The sequence below is a fragment of the Melopsittacus undulatus genome, chromosome 3, assembly GCF_012275295.1.
Source record: "Melopsittacus undulatus isolate bMelUnd1 chromosome 3, bMelUnd1.mat.Z, whole genome shotgun sequence".
Classification (NCBI taxonomy): domain Eukaryota; kingdom Metazoa; phylum Chordata; class Aves; order Psittaciformes; family Psittaculidae; genus Melopsittacus; species Melopsittacus undulatus.
In genome coordinates, this window is record NC_047529.1 from 79293756 (window position 1) to 79308714 (window position 14959).

General features: G+C 47.4%; 1 protein-coding gene across 1 annotated transcript; it reads left to right on the plus strand.

Moving 5' to 3' along the window:
- Positions 1 to 397: 397 nt before the first annotated feature.
- On the plus strand, positions 398 to 9048 carry ZBTB2 (zinc finger and BTB domain containing 2). The gene is made up of 3 exons (XM_034061042.1): positions 398 to 578; positions 4286 to 4469; positions 5991 to 9048. The coding sequence occupies exons 2-3, from the start codon at positions 4297 to 4299 to the stop codon at positions 7351 to 7353; spliced, it is 1536 nt and encodes a 511-aa protein (XP_033916933.1). The 5' UTR covers positions 398 to 578; positions 4286 to 4296; the 3' UTR covers positions 7354 to 9048.
- The last annotated feature ends 5911 nt before the right edge of the window (positions 9049 to 14959 follow it).

Genomic DNA, 14959 nt, shown 5'->3' on the forward strand with positions numbered 1-14959 from the left:
CCGGGAATGCATCGGCGGCGGCAGCGAACGCAGCACAGCGCCGCCCCGGCCCCGCACGCTGCCACGGTCCCGAGCCAGGCCCACCGGTAAGCCGGCCCGGCCCGTTATTCCGTAGCCCGTGCAGCAGAAGGGCGCTGGCAGCGGCAGAGCCGCCTCCGCCGCACTCGAGCGGCGCAGAGGAGGGGGAGCCGCACCGGCCCCCACCCCCGGCAGTTTTAAAGGGGCAGCGCCCCGGAGCGGCGGCAGTCCCGGAGGTGCCCGGCAGGGAGGCGGCGCCGGGGCCGGTCCCGCCGGTGCGGCCCGCGCGGCGGTCGGAGAGAGGGAGGGGCGGGCGGGGGCTGGGTGTCTCCTGCTGCTGCTGCTGCCGCCACAGCGCTCGCCGCCTCCCCTCCCCCCCGGCGGGGGCTCCTCGCTGCAGCCTCTGTGCTCCGCTCTCGGTCATGTGACCCTAACGTAACCGGACAGGAAAAGCCGCCGCCGCCGCCGCCGCGCTGACTCCGTTGTTGCTGCTGCTGCTTGGCGCGGAGACGGCGGCGGCCCGTGCGGCACCAGGCGCCTCGGCGGCCCGCGCCCCTCAGGTGAGTACCGGCCGCGCCGTGCCTCGCGGGGGGATCCCGGCGCCGCCCGCACGTGCGCCCAGCTCCGCCGCACCGGCCGCGGCCCTCGCCGAGGCGGCGGCGGGCGCGGCGGGGCCTGCTCGGCCCTACCTCCTCATTGTGTGCGAGGGGCGGCGGGTGCGGGGTCCGGCCACACCGCGGCGGGCCATGGGGGGAGCGGAGGCGGCGGAGGTCTGCGCCTGGCGCCGCCGGGGCTGCCTGCCCTCCTGACAAACCCCCGCCGGGCCGGGCCGGGCCGGGCGGCTCCATCCGGGACACAGCCCGGGGAGGGGGGGAGATATGGGCCCGCGCTGAGGGGAGAGGAGGGCCGGGGATTTGAGGGGGGGAAGGGAAAGACAGAAGGGATGGGGTAGGAAAGGAGGGGGTGTCTCCCGGCCCGGCCGGTTGGGGCCCGCGCGGCCTGCCGCCCGCAGCGGGGCGGCCCCCCCGTCCGGCGGCATCCGGCGCAGGAGGCGGGCGGGGCGGTGCGGAGGGGGCGGCCCCGCCTGTCTGTCCCCGGCAGGCTGGGCGGCCCTCCCGGCGGCGGCGGCAGCGGCGGTTCCCGTCTCGCGCGCCCTGGCGGCTTCGCTCGCGCTGCGTCTCGCGCTGCCTCCGTCCGTGCGCGCGTGGCGTGCGCGGGGGGTGGGGAGGGGAGGGTGGGGAAAAGGCGGGCAGAGGGTGAGGGGAGGAGGGGCGGGCGCAGCCAGTGAGAGCGGCGAGCGGACACCCGGCCTTCCGGCCCGCCGGCCAATGGGAGGGCTCCGGCACCTCTGCCACTGGGGCCGAGCGGGACTCCGGGGACGAGAGGGGCGGGGGAGCGGGCGGGCTCGTGGCCACGCCCCCGCCGCGCGCTACGGCGCCGGCAGGAGCTCCCCAGCGTCGCGCTCGCCTCCCGCTCCTTGCCGCCAGCGCGCGCGCGCGGTCCCGCCGTGACGGGCGCGGCTGGTTCGGGCTCCAGCGCGGGTCTCCGCCCGGGGATCGTAGCGCAGCTCGCCCGGTGCGGAGCGGCTGCCGCTGTCCCGGAGGAGCAGGCACTGCCAGGCGGAGCGGCGCTTTCATGAGCGGCCCGGGCTGCTGCCCTCCGCCGCTGAAGCGGAAGGGACGCCGGGCGCTCGGTGGGGGGTTTGGTGTCCGTGAGGTGTGCGAGTGAGTATCGGGAAGCGGCCGGCCGGGTAGCACTGGACCGGCAGGTGTTTGCTGCGCTGCCGTCCCTGTGCTCCCCTCTTTCACCGGCGGCTGCAACGCTATTCTCCCGGGCCTGCCTCGCCCCCTCTGCGAGGCGGCACCGGCGCTTTCTCCGTCTCGTCCTTGAACCGTGCCCACCGCTTTTCCCCCGTGCCTCCGAAATAAAAGCACGCTTTCAGACAGGGCTCGGCCTCGCGTGGTTTTTCACCCGCCGTCGAGCTGGGTGATGTGAAAAGTTGTGACAAGGCTGAGCCGGCCCACCTGTCAGCCGTGTGGCCGAAGGACTCTGCCCAAGCCGTTTCTGGGAACAAGAAGTATGTTAGGCAGCTCTTGAACCTGTGAACACTAAAGCAGGCCGTGCTGGTCTTGATCACTGGTTTGTTTTTGTAGCTAAGGGTAAAACTGAACACACACATACACACATACACACCCCTAAAATCATAGCATGTTTTGGGTTGGAAAGGACCTTAAAGATCGTCTAGTTCCAACCCCATCTTGTTCCAATGGGCAGGGACACCTTCCACTACACCAGGTTGCTCCAAGCCCCATCCAACCTGGCCTTGAACACTTCCAGTTATGGGGCAGCCACAGTTTCTCTGGGCAACCTCTGCCAGCGCCTCACCACCCTCATAGGGAAGAACTTTTTCCTAATGTCTAATCTAAATCTCCCCTCTGACAGCTTAAAGCCATTACTTTTTGTCTTGCCCCTCCGGGCCCTTGTAAAAAGTTCCTCTCCAGATTTATGTAGGCCCCCTTCAGGTATTAGAAGACTGCTATATAATGTACAGGGTGCTTTCCTTACTCTTTCCCTCTGCTGTGTAATTCTTCTAGTGCTTTCAGTTTAAAGCATTTAAATATCTTTTGAATATACACAACAACTTAGTGTTGTGCCTGCATATGAACCGTGTCATTTCATGCAAAGAGATTAATTCAGGTCTCTGACAAAAGACAACAGCTTTGAGTGCCACAGTGTTTGCTGTCACTATGAGCAAAACAAACTCAAGGTGATAGTAACCAGAAAAAAAATGCCTTTCTGGCTTGGAGTTCCCTCCCACTGATGGTTTGCTTTGCCTGACAAATTTTGCTGTCCAACTACAAACTGGACTTAGCACGGATGAATTAAAATACGTAGCAAACTGAATAATCTTGAAGCTAAAAGAAAAGAAAAAAAAAGAAAAAGGTGTGTTTTCTGTAACATGGCAAAGTCTACCTGCATGGGGCATTTTGCAGGATTAAATAACGATTAATACGGGTTTAGCTACTGCTGATAGTGAGTGTTACCCCTTTTGGAAAGGAGAGGATTATTGTCTGTACAAACATGCAGTAACTTAGGGAGGAGAGGATGGACCTGAAGAGAGCTAAAGATTTTTTTTAGTGTAAGAAAATAATCAACTGTATCTTAAATTGTATTTGTTTGCCCTTTCACCCCTGACATAAGCGAGTTCTGATCTCTTGTGAATGCAAAGGAATGCACTTGGTCAGTCTGGTTGCTGGTCTAAATAAGAGTGCATTCTTCACTGTCCAGCAAGTAGAAATACTTGTTTTTTCAATGACTAAATATATTGGCACACATGGAATACACTTTTATTCCCTTTCCCAAAATAGCCACACTCTGCTTTTCACTGAAATTATACTGCATGGTATGTTCTATTATATAAGTATTCACTGTGTTTCTTACTGAAATGAGTTCTTTGTACCTTATCTAAAATTTCAGTTACTTCCTATTACACTGGGGCGGGGGAAGCAACAAACAAGACTATTCCATTCTTGGCAGCATTCAAGGCCAGGTTGGACAGGGCCTTGGGTGATAACAGTCTAGTGAAAGGTGTCCCTGCCCACAGCAGGAGGCTTGGAACTAGAGGATCTTAAGGTCCTTTCCAACACAAACCATTCTATGATAAATTTACTGCTTTTGAGGCACTTCCCCTAGTTTTACCTTCTTTTTCTTTTCTGTTTTACTGCTATAGGCAGTGCAGATGCTCTATGAACAGAAAAGAAAAAGATACACAGAGACACTGAAAATTCAAGTTAAAAGTATCTAAACTTGTCTTTTAGTGGGTTCTGCTCTTGTCTCTTCCACAGTTAGGTGAACATAGCTGATACCAGAAGGGAGATTTATTTTTCCTGTTTGAACAGTCAAGTAATAATCAAAATACTTTGTCCTTCCCATTAACAAGTAGTTGTTTTAACTACTTAACAATGTTTCTTCCTCTCTTTTAGTTATTTGTATTTCTGTATCCAAACCCCCACGTACCTTTTCAGCACTCTTTAGTCCTGGCTCTTCTTTGCTCTTTAAGGCTCGGCAAACTGCTTGCACCTTTGTGAATCACATTGGTCAGCATGAAATCTGCCTGCATGTACGATGTAATTTATACAGTAGCTTGGGATTAAGAGGTGTTACTAGAGCATGACATATGGATATTAGAGGAAAATACCTGTTAAGAGACAGCTACTGTTGCATCTGTGCATCTGCTGTTTTTACATGGAAGTCATTTGCTTTTCAGAGTGCAAAAAAATGGATTTGGCCAACCATGGACTTATTCTGCTGCAGCAGCTAAATGCTCAGAGAGAGTTTGGTTTCCTGTGTGACTGCACAGTGGCCATTGGTGATGTCTACTTCAAGGCACACAAATCGGTCCTTGCCTCTTTCTCCAACTACTTCAAGATGTTGTTTGTTCATCAAACCAGGTAACTGTAAAAAGGTTCAGTGTTCAAAGGGTATTAAGTTAGCTAAGCTAAGGAGGTCTAACAGCATTTTGAAACCTAAAAATGTTCATTTTGCTTCTTGCAATGACATGAGGAATAGGGAATCCAGACTTATCTGCAAAATAGAATCTCACTTTAAAATGTGTTAAACTGTGATACATTAACCCTACTGTTACAATTTAGCACAAGTTCTTTATCCTTAAAAAAAGCACAGAATTCCTAGAATTTAAAGGATCTTGTCTACACTCTTACGCTTTCATTCCCCCACTCTCTATCTTCTAGTCTGTCTTGGCACTATTCTTGGCATTTCTGTAATGAAAGCATAAGACTGTTTTACAGATTATTTGGTCTTTTTCACAAATGTTTGAACTATCTCAAAAAGTTTGTTAAGTAAGTGAAACTCTTAACTCTTTGGCTTGGTAACCTACTGTGGTCAAGAGTATTCAGACCGCAGAGTGGAGTCATGACCATTCCTGAATTTCTGTCCTTTCCTTAATGCTTGTTTAATACAAGAGCTGCAAATAACTCTGAAAACCAGCAAGAATCACAGTTCCTCTCCTGTTAGCCAAGTGGCCTAACCAAGGTGTTCCTGATTTTCTTTCTTCTGTGAACCTTGCCTCTCTTTCTGCACAGAAATCCAGCTTCAGTTGGAGGAGTGGTGGGTGTTTCAAAAGGTTGATGGCACAGGGAATGCTCTCAGCTGGAGGATGGTGGTGCTTTCAGTCCTGTTAGGCTGCCAGTCCTGTTAGGCTGCCATGGCAGCCAAAGCATCTCCCTTTGCTGAACACTGTAACCAAGAGTCTGTAACCTGACCAGGTGTACCACTGGTGCTGCCATTTCTTCTTCCCTGATCAAGGGAAGAAGTTACTGTTCTGCTTTGGAAGGAGCCTGTCATCCACGGGTTGGATGTGCTCAGGCTGTACCTATTGCACCAGATCCTCAGGGGATTCACATCCTGTCCTGCGTGGTTTCTGGATCATAATGCAGTTGACACAAGGTGATACACGCATTTGCAGAACTCTTAACTGTAAACATTTAGTAAGACATAGAAGCCAAACAGGCAAGTTTTAGGTGTTTCCAGGGCTAAGTACTTAGAAAAGCTTAGTGGATTGTGAATTTAGAGTGCAGTGCTAGCAGATTTTAATTTAGCTACTGATGTGTTTGGATCCAACCAAAATAAGGGAGAAAATACCATCACAATTTACAAAACATGTTAACGTGTGACAACAAATCTGTAATAGCAATTTAGAAAGGAGCAAATTGCAACGGAGCAGCTTTGTCTTTCAAGCCAGTTGCTCTTCCGAGGACAAAAAAAAAGTCATCTTTCAAGTGGCCAGTAAGATGAGCTTTTTTAAATTAAAGCATGTCTCTGTATTTATCGCAGATTCTGCCTTTTGAATTTAAGTAGATGTCTCTGATTTTTACCAAAGCTGGAATAACCTAGATCTGGTTTAAAAAAAAGTTTTCCTTATCTCTTATTGATCATTCTGTTTCTCCTTTCAGTGAATGTGTCCGCTTGAAAGCGACTGACATACAGCCTGATATCTTCAGTTATCTCTTGCATTTGATGTACACGGGGAAGATGGCACCGCAACTTATTGACCCAGTTCGACTAGAACAGGGAATAAAGTTTCTGCATGCATATCCACTAATTCAGGAGGCCAGCCTTGCAAGTCAAGGAACTTTTTCTCACCCGGATCAAGTTTTTCCATTAGCATCCTCATTATATGGCATTCAGATTGCAGATCACCAGATAAGACATCCCACTAAGGTTTCATCAGCAGCTGACAAACTCGGGCGAGAACCAAGGCCACAGACGTCACGAATGAACCAGGAGCAAGTTTCCGAAGGCTCGCAGCTCTCGCAGTTAGCTACAAATCTGCCACAAGTGAGCCGGACGAATATGTCTGCTTCCGACCCATTGCCATCTTCCTTATCTCCAGAATTGGTGTCTGCTGCTGGTAATAATTCACCTTCAGGTGAAGAGGCCAACATGGAAGCATCTTCTTCAGATGAGCAGCCTGCCTCACTCACAATAGCACATGTCAAGCCAAGCATTATGAAAAGGAACGGAAGCTTCCCGAAATACTATGCCTGCCACCTCTGTGGTCGCCGGTTTAATCTGCGAAGTAGTTTGCGTGAGCACCTGCAGATTCACACAGGAGTTCCCTTCATATCTAACCAGCAGGGAGAAAGTAATATGTCTTTGTCTCTCTGTAATAATACAGGTGACAAAGATGCTGTGGAAGTGCCTGAAGCAGGGATGATCAGTGACAGCGAGCTGCAGCAGATCTCAGACTCCCCAATAATTGATGGGCAGCAGCAGTCAGAGACACCGCCCCCCTCTGATATTGCAGACATAGACAACTTGGAGCAGGCAGATCAAGAGAGGGAAGTAAAAAGACGGAAATACGAATGTTCCATTTGTGGTCGCAAATTTATTCAGAAAAGCCACTGGAGGGAGCACATGTACATACACACTGGCAAGCCCTTCAAATGCAGCACTTGTGACAAAAGCTTTTGTAGGGCTAACCAGGCTGCCAGACACGTGTGCCTAAATCAGAGCATGGACACGTACACCATGGTGGACAAACAGACTCTGGAACTCTGTACTTTTGAGGAAGGTAGTCAAATGGACAACATGCTAGTACAGACCAACAAGCCCTACAAATGTAACTTGTGTGACAAAACGTTTTCCACTCCCAATGAAGTAGTCAAACATTCGTGCCAAAATCAAAACTCTGTCTTTACACTAGAAGAAGATCGCTCCATTCTGCTAGGCGGTGGGGACACAGAAGCCACAGAGACTGATAATGCAGTGTTAGCCTCCATCAAAAAGGAGCAGGAAGCAGTGTTGTTAGACTGAATGTGAAACCTATATCAGTTTTTTAAAGTTTCTTTACTTATTTTTTATTAAATCAATCTTTTCCTCCCCCCACCTCTTACCTCACGTACCCCTGCCATCTTTTCCACCAGCCTCCTTCCCACCCTTTCTCTTCAGCAACAAGAACTGTACTGGCACGTTAGGAAATTGGACTTGCCTCTCCCACCAAAACAAACAAAAAGCTATTGCGTCAAACCACAACATAATTGATTTTAATACAAAGGAATGTCTGAAAAAATAATCCAGCTAGCTATGCTGATAATATTAGTTAATCCAAATTTAATAGATTTTAAACAAAATTTAGATTGCTTAAAAGTGTATTTAGATACAATGATGAGCATAATGAGAAACGAGTATCAGTTTGGTAAACAAAGAAAAAAATATATATTTATATTAGTTTCCCTGGTAAAAGGCATTCTGAGAAGATCTGGCAGATTAAAACGCCATGCTTTTTAGAAGACTATGTGCAAGTTGGTTACGGTTATAACTTAAAACCCTCAGAACTTTTCTCAGTGAATTTAAATATCTCTGTTCATTGAGTTAAAAAGAGCTGAGGGTGTTGGATTTCTATTAGCCATATGTTTTCCTTCAAGTATGCCTTTGGGTATCTGTTTCAGATAGCATCATTGAGTCAAGCAAAGTATTTACTTGGTCAAATTTTTACTTAAGTAGCTATAATAATAATAATGTGATGGAAATCTTTATATATATATAAATACTGTATATGTATAAAGATTTTTTATATATATATATATATATGCATATATATATATATAAAGTGCTTGTGTGTATATTGGGTACAGGCAAATAAATGCACGTCCTTTTTAAGTAACTGGCCATCTACGATCAGAGTCAGCCCAGAATGTCTTTTAGTTGTTTGTCAAAACTAGCCATGGCACGGTTATTTTAATCAAATGTGAAGCATTCCAAGCTGTGTGCATCTTTATTGGCCTGTTGAGGAGAAGCTAATAGGTAGGTGAGGTCACCCAAGCTACAAAGGAAACTAGAGAATTCCATACTGGTGAGCATAGTGCCATTGTTAGTGCAGCACAAGTATGGATTGTTAGCTGTAGGTTTCAGTCATTCTGGATGGAAGGAGAGAGACAAGCTTTTTACCCAGGCAAGGAATGTCCACAATTTCATTTGGTTTAACGGCATGAGTTAAGAGGAAAAAGTGGTGAAGAGACATTGTAGTAATAGGGGATCATGGTTGTTTTAAAGTGAATCTGTAGTGCTGGCAAATTTTGCTTTGTGAGCATCCCATTATTTTCAAAGCCAAGACAAAGTCTGCAAAACCTGAAAGGGTGAATTTTGTAGTTTTAGTTACTGCTGATGGTAGCACTGCATCTTTGTGTTCAAGATCAAGTTGTTGATTCTTATTATTTTATATAGATGCCCAGACTTCTTGCTGGTAGACTAAAACCCTAAACTGACAGCAGCAATGAAGCCCACGGAGCAATTACTGGGCCAACAGAAGGCGTAAGCAGACAGAATAAGTGCCCCTTCATAAATGGAGACGGTGTGTGGTTTTGGGGAGGGGTGGGAGGGCAAGTCACAAACTACAGCTCTTCTCTGCATATACATTTAAATTTAGTATCATCTTTTTGTGTATAGTTAAGTTCTCAGATTTGTAAGTTTTTATACATCATTTCATTGAATAAAAACTTAATTAAATGGGATATGATTTATTCAGTTGAAGGTGAAAGGTTGTTGTCTTTCAATCTTCCTGAAAGAGCTCCTACTGAATTAGTTTAAAACCTAAGCAATATATTCTGTTTATCAGACTGAAACCTCCATCATACATATGAACAAATACCTTACTAAAGGTTAAAGCAGTGGATTTAGAGGGAAACAAAAAATCGCTGCATACTCATTTTTTCCAAGTTTATTATGTGACAATTATTATAAGTAGTGTTTATTATCTGTTGTATTATAGTAATAATTTAATATCAATTTATTTTACTTTGAAGTATGAAAGTGTTTTGAGGTAAAAAGAAATCACATCCTACACAATTATTTTAGTGTTGCCCATTTTAAAACTGGTTTAGGATCTTCATCTTCCAGTACAATTTCTTTAGAAGATTTTTATTTCATCTCACTTAGCCTGAAATTCTTTCAGAGCAGGAAAACAAAAGAATTCATATTTCCTGATTCAGGGTAAGGTTGGCTTTTGAGGTAGCTGTGGTTTAGGAGGTAGTCACAAGTTCATTTCCAAAATGACTACAGCTGCCAAAGGTGCTGCTGCCTCATCTATCAGCTACTGCTTAGTCAGATGCTCGTTTCTACAGAACTCCAGCTCTGCTCCAGTGCAGAGTACAACAGCTCAACGCCCCAGGTAGCTGGCTGTATCAGAAGGGGACATATGGATGGCCACACCATTTTTTGTGAGACATTCAGCAGCACCAGGTTTACCTTATTCCTGCTCTCACCTCTCCTTCTCCACTGTTTGGAGAACACGCTGAATGGACTCAAGTGTTGAACAACAACCAGTCTCTAAAAGTGCTATTTTTCTGTAAAATCTGTTCCCTATTTCAGCTCTGCAGAGGGTTTTAGGCAACTCATGGATTGCACAAGGGCAGAAACAAGCAGGGAGGAGGAGGGAGGAGGCTTACTGAAGAGAGCGCTGCTGCTGGCAGTAGCCAGGCTGAAGAGGGTGGGAAGTGGTGACTCCCACCTGGGTGGACCCTTATCTGCTGGGCAGCATAGCCTCCCAGCTGCTGAAAGAAATGGGCAGTGTAGAGCAGGGAATAAGCAGACAGGGAAGAAGATGCTTATGGCAGCACTGCTGTGGCCAGAAGCGTGAAACTGCAGGCCCAGAAAAGATACTTTCAACTGTTCATATTTATTCTTAAGAAATAACACTGTTAGGTAAAGAGGAAAAAAAAAGTCATAATAAAGAGATTATTTTTATATGTGTTCAGCTATGATAATGGTTTATTTTAAATACCTGTTATTGTCTGATGTTCCATCATGATGTTTAAGTCATTGCCTCTCCCTGCTTGAGCAGTTTTGTTCCTCTACAATGAATTAGGAATATTATGTTTATTAACAAGCTGCATCAAGAATGTGGGTAATTACAATTAGTTTTGTTCAAGATTCTTCATTAAATCCTGCCTGAATTATTATTACAGGTAAAGATAACTTTAGGTTTTAACGTTAAAATTCTGACACAGAAATTTGTGACCCAGTTGCTCATTATCCAGTCAATATGCTCACCTGAAGGTGTGAATTTTTACAAAAGACGACAGCTTTGCAGGAACTGCTGACTAACCAGTGAAAATCAGCCATCATTCAAGGCTGATACACTAGCAGTGCTGATAAATCCTGGCTGTTTAAAAAGCCTAGCTGTTGTCCTACCTGAACTTTTATGTTTCAATTTATACAGTTCAATCTTACTCTTTGATATGCATTTTAAATCTGCTTTTTTTTTTTAATCTGCAGATTTAAAAAAAAAAAAAAGGCTCATTTTGAGGCATACAGACATCTTTGGCAATATTGACAAAGGAAAGAGACCCAGGACAAGTCCTGATTTGCGTATAAGAACTGCAAAATAACCTTCAGAGAAACCTCACTCCTGTTCTCCGACTTTATTTAAGTTCAGTTTCCTTGTCCTACTTACTGTTTTCCAGTAAAACTGCGGTACCACCTGCATTTACAAAACCCCTACGGCGGGTATGCCCTGAAGGGTCACCGCTCACCTCACACACGAGGCGTGTGTAACAAATACGTTCCCTCTCCCCACAACATCCCTCAAAAGCACCAACCGGGGCGATGACGCAGCCCTCCGAGTACACCCCAAGTAAAGGGGCACTGAGACGGCGTGTCCCACCGAGCCGCTGCCGGGGAGCTGCGGGCGAGGCGTGCAGGGCTGGAAGGCGGAGGTTAACACTCACGGCTCGCCGGTGCTTGGTCCCTGACAGGGCGGAAGAGGCGCAGAGCCGCCACTGCAGAGAGCGGGTCGGGAGACTGTAGGAAGCAGTAACAGCCAGCAGCGCGCATGCGCAGGGCTGCGGTTAGCCGGTGGCGGTTATCACCGTTCTCCTCAGGCGGGTTTATGCTTCCTCCCCGCCCCCCTCCACTCCGGGTCACAGCTGGTGTGAGCGGAAGGACATGGCGTCCCGTTGCTGTGTGCCTGAGGGGCGGAGTGGGCTCGTCTTACCCGATACCCGCTGTCCGCTTGGGTAGCGCGAATTGGATCCTCGCAGTTGGTTTAGTCCTGAAAACTGACAGACTGGGGCAGTGTGTTACCTTTCCCACAGGCTAGAGTGTTATTGAGGCCTGGGAAGTCTCACTGAATAAAGTGTATCTCGGAGCAAAGGGCTACCATGTCACCAGTGCCTGGCTAAAATCTGTAATGCTCGTAGCTGTGTGCAGAGCTGCGCTGTGAGAGCCGACATACAGTGAAAGCAGCTCATGGTAAACAGTCACTCGGAAAGACAGTTATGCAGCTACTCAGGAAGCAGCCACCTAAACTGTGGCCGTGCCTCTAAGGACACCACCTTTCCTGTTCTGGGGTGGAGTTTGGGGTTGTTTTGGGTTGGTGTGTTTAGTTTTAACACTCTAGTAACTGTTTCCTCTTAAGAGAGTGGGAAAATTCAAGGCACAGAAATAGCACTGAGGTGTTTTACATTTCATAACATAGTTTGGGTTGGAAGGGGCCTCCAAAGCTCATCTGGTCCAACCCCCCTGCAATGAGCAGGGACACCATCAACTAGATCAGGTTGCTCAGAACCACATCCAGCCTGGCTATGCATGGCTCCAGGGATGGTGCATCTACCACGTTTCTGGGCAGCCTGTTGCAGTGTTTTACCATGGGAAGTCACCTAGTGTTGCAACACCATGTAAAACATTTTCCTGCCTCTGATACTCCTGCAAGTGAGTGTGAGGTGACAGCTTCCTCTGCGCCTTGCCATGCCTTCCAGAGTGCATACATCCCCTCTAGACATACAAGAGCTGAGGTCTTTGCATGGTGAGAGGAAGCAACTGCAGCTGCTGCCAAGAGGATTTATTTGCTCTGGCAAGTAGCTGCTGGTAGCAGTACTCACTTGCAGTGCCACTCCTCAGTGGTGGCTGTTATGTGGGAAATGAGCACATTTATTTCCTATAGCTGTCAAGGATTTATATGGAGAAGTCATTTACAAAAGAGTAACACTCTGAGCTTTACGTGGTCTTCTGGGTAGCCTTGAATTGTTATGACTAAAATAAAGCTGGTGGGTTTGAAGACATGCCAGCTTGCAAGCACTGTGGAAGAGGGCAGTTCCTCAGTTTGTCTGTAAGACCTACTAGCTAAGTGGCAAAATCATTCTTCAGTGTTTGCTCTCCAAGGGAGTTTCTTGGTATCATCCTGCAGTAACAAATGTATTAAGTTTACACAGGTGAGTTGCTCCAGCTACTCAGAAACCCGGGAGAAACTGCAGGGTATAACTAGAGAAATTCAAGCACTTGCTGAAGAGACAGTTTGGTCTAGGAATGGCACAGCCTCTCCAGGTGAGAGGGACATCCCTGGCAAAGGCTTATGCTGCAGCCAGCCACACTGGCCCTGTCAAGAAGGCCACAACCCCAGTGCTCCCTGAGACTGCTGTTTTGATGCAGGCAATGCCACAGTCTAGAACAAGTCATGTACACATGACTGAGGGGCCACACTCTACCCACCCAAAGGGTTTTTCACCTTGTGCCAGGCCTGGTGATTTTGGACAAGGCCCCACTCACAACCAGGCTGTAGGTGTAGAATGAGGTGGTTAGGACTGGGAGAGAAGTAGAATAGGAGCCTCTCACTGGGTAGGGCTGCTAAGGATCTGCAGAAGAAAGGGGAAGACTGCAAAAACTCTGTGTAACAACTGGTGGAGAATGCAAGCAGAGGACACTCTTCAGCTGGAATGGCACCAAACGAATGCACCAAACAAGTGTTTCAAGCATGGAAGCACTAAAGAGAATGTGGTTTTCTCTCCTTCTTTCTTGGTCTTGTCTTCCCTCAGCTTCAGTTTTCCCTTTTGCCTGAGAGCATGTGCAGGAGATGCTTCTGTTTCTGTCCCCATCTCCTCATAGGAAAGGGGAGAAGGAGGTGAGGGGAGTTAGCTGAGATATCTGCTGCTACCTTGGGTCAGTTGTGTACACCTTTGCATGGAGCACATGTGTGGCCACACTGAGTATTAAAGGCATTGTTTTTTAATGACCATGACAAAGAGGTGAAGTCTTTCAAAAGACTCCAAAAAAGCAGCCTTATTGATAAAGCTTCTGGCTCTGCCACAGCCTTACCAGTTTTTCTCCAAGACTGGCATCTCTCCAAATCACATGTGAACGCTTCACACGTCTGACAGAAAGAAGACAACTGGAAATGCTTTATTAATTACTACTCTCTCAAGACCACCTTATTTTGCCAAGCAGTTTTCAGAGGTGGAGGTAAAAAAGGTCTCAGTTAAGCAGGGGCAGTAAAATAGTCTAGGGAGAGACTTTACCTGTCATCTTTTCTGATTCAGATTTCACTGAAGTGCAAAATCCTTTGGGAGCAAGACACTCCATGCTTACCATGAAAAAAAAACCCACTCATGCTCTTATGGATTTTCAGAGCTTTACAAGAAGGGGAAGTCTATTTGACCTCACAATGACCCACTTCTCAGTCTCACACTCTTCCTGGAAAGGCATAATCTCTGGTTCCCTATTCAAAACCAGCTGGTTTGGGTTTTTTAAAAAAATAATTTTATAATAGTAGTCTTATGTTGTATATGACTGCACTCTTACACAAACTTCTCCTGTGATTTGGAGGCCAAAGTGATGCAATGTTGCATGGATCCAGACAGCCACTATTGCTCTAGTCCTCATTAACATCCCTTCTCTCCACCTGAGCATACGGTGAGAGGGGATATGTAGGCTGGATGAGTCCCAGTGACATAAACATTTGTGGTTTTCTTTAACAGCTCTGGGGGCCTTGTTATTTTGTAGGGTCCATTCCCAGATGGCATTTTTCTGTAGTAAGCTATGGAGTGGTCAGGCTTTTATACTAAATCCTGGAATATGTGCTCTCCAAGATCCTGACATCTCTAGCACAGCACCTAATTCTATTCTTACTCTGAGGCAGAGGTAACCATTGGATTTCTTGTAGCACTCTATCGAGGGCTGGTTTTCTCCCACCTATCCTTCTGACTCCTCAAAAGATGAATTCGTGACAAGGCCTATGTTTCTCTTGTTCTGGTACCTCTACCACAGCTGACCATGTGTACGCTGTAGCGAGCGTTTATGGCCTGTTCACAGGTTCAGTAAAGCCATCAACTCTTAAGACATCACCGATGCGCTGCCCCACAGTGACCTCTTGTGGAAATAGTAACGTTTCCAGCTTTTCAGCCAATGGAGCGTGTGCTACACGAGTGCTGGGACTATGTGTTTAAGACTTGAGGTAGGAGAGAAAACGTGTACTGGAGTCCCTGTCAGATGAAAGCAGACCTCATCCTATCTGCCTCCGGTGCTGGGATCATGAAAGCTGGAGACACCTACTGTGAGGACCTAAGAGTAATGTCAGGTAGAGTGCTGGTCATAGAATCATAGAATCATAGAATTAGGGTTGGAAAGGACCTTAAGATCATCTAGTGTCAAC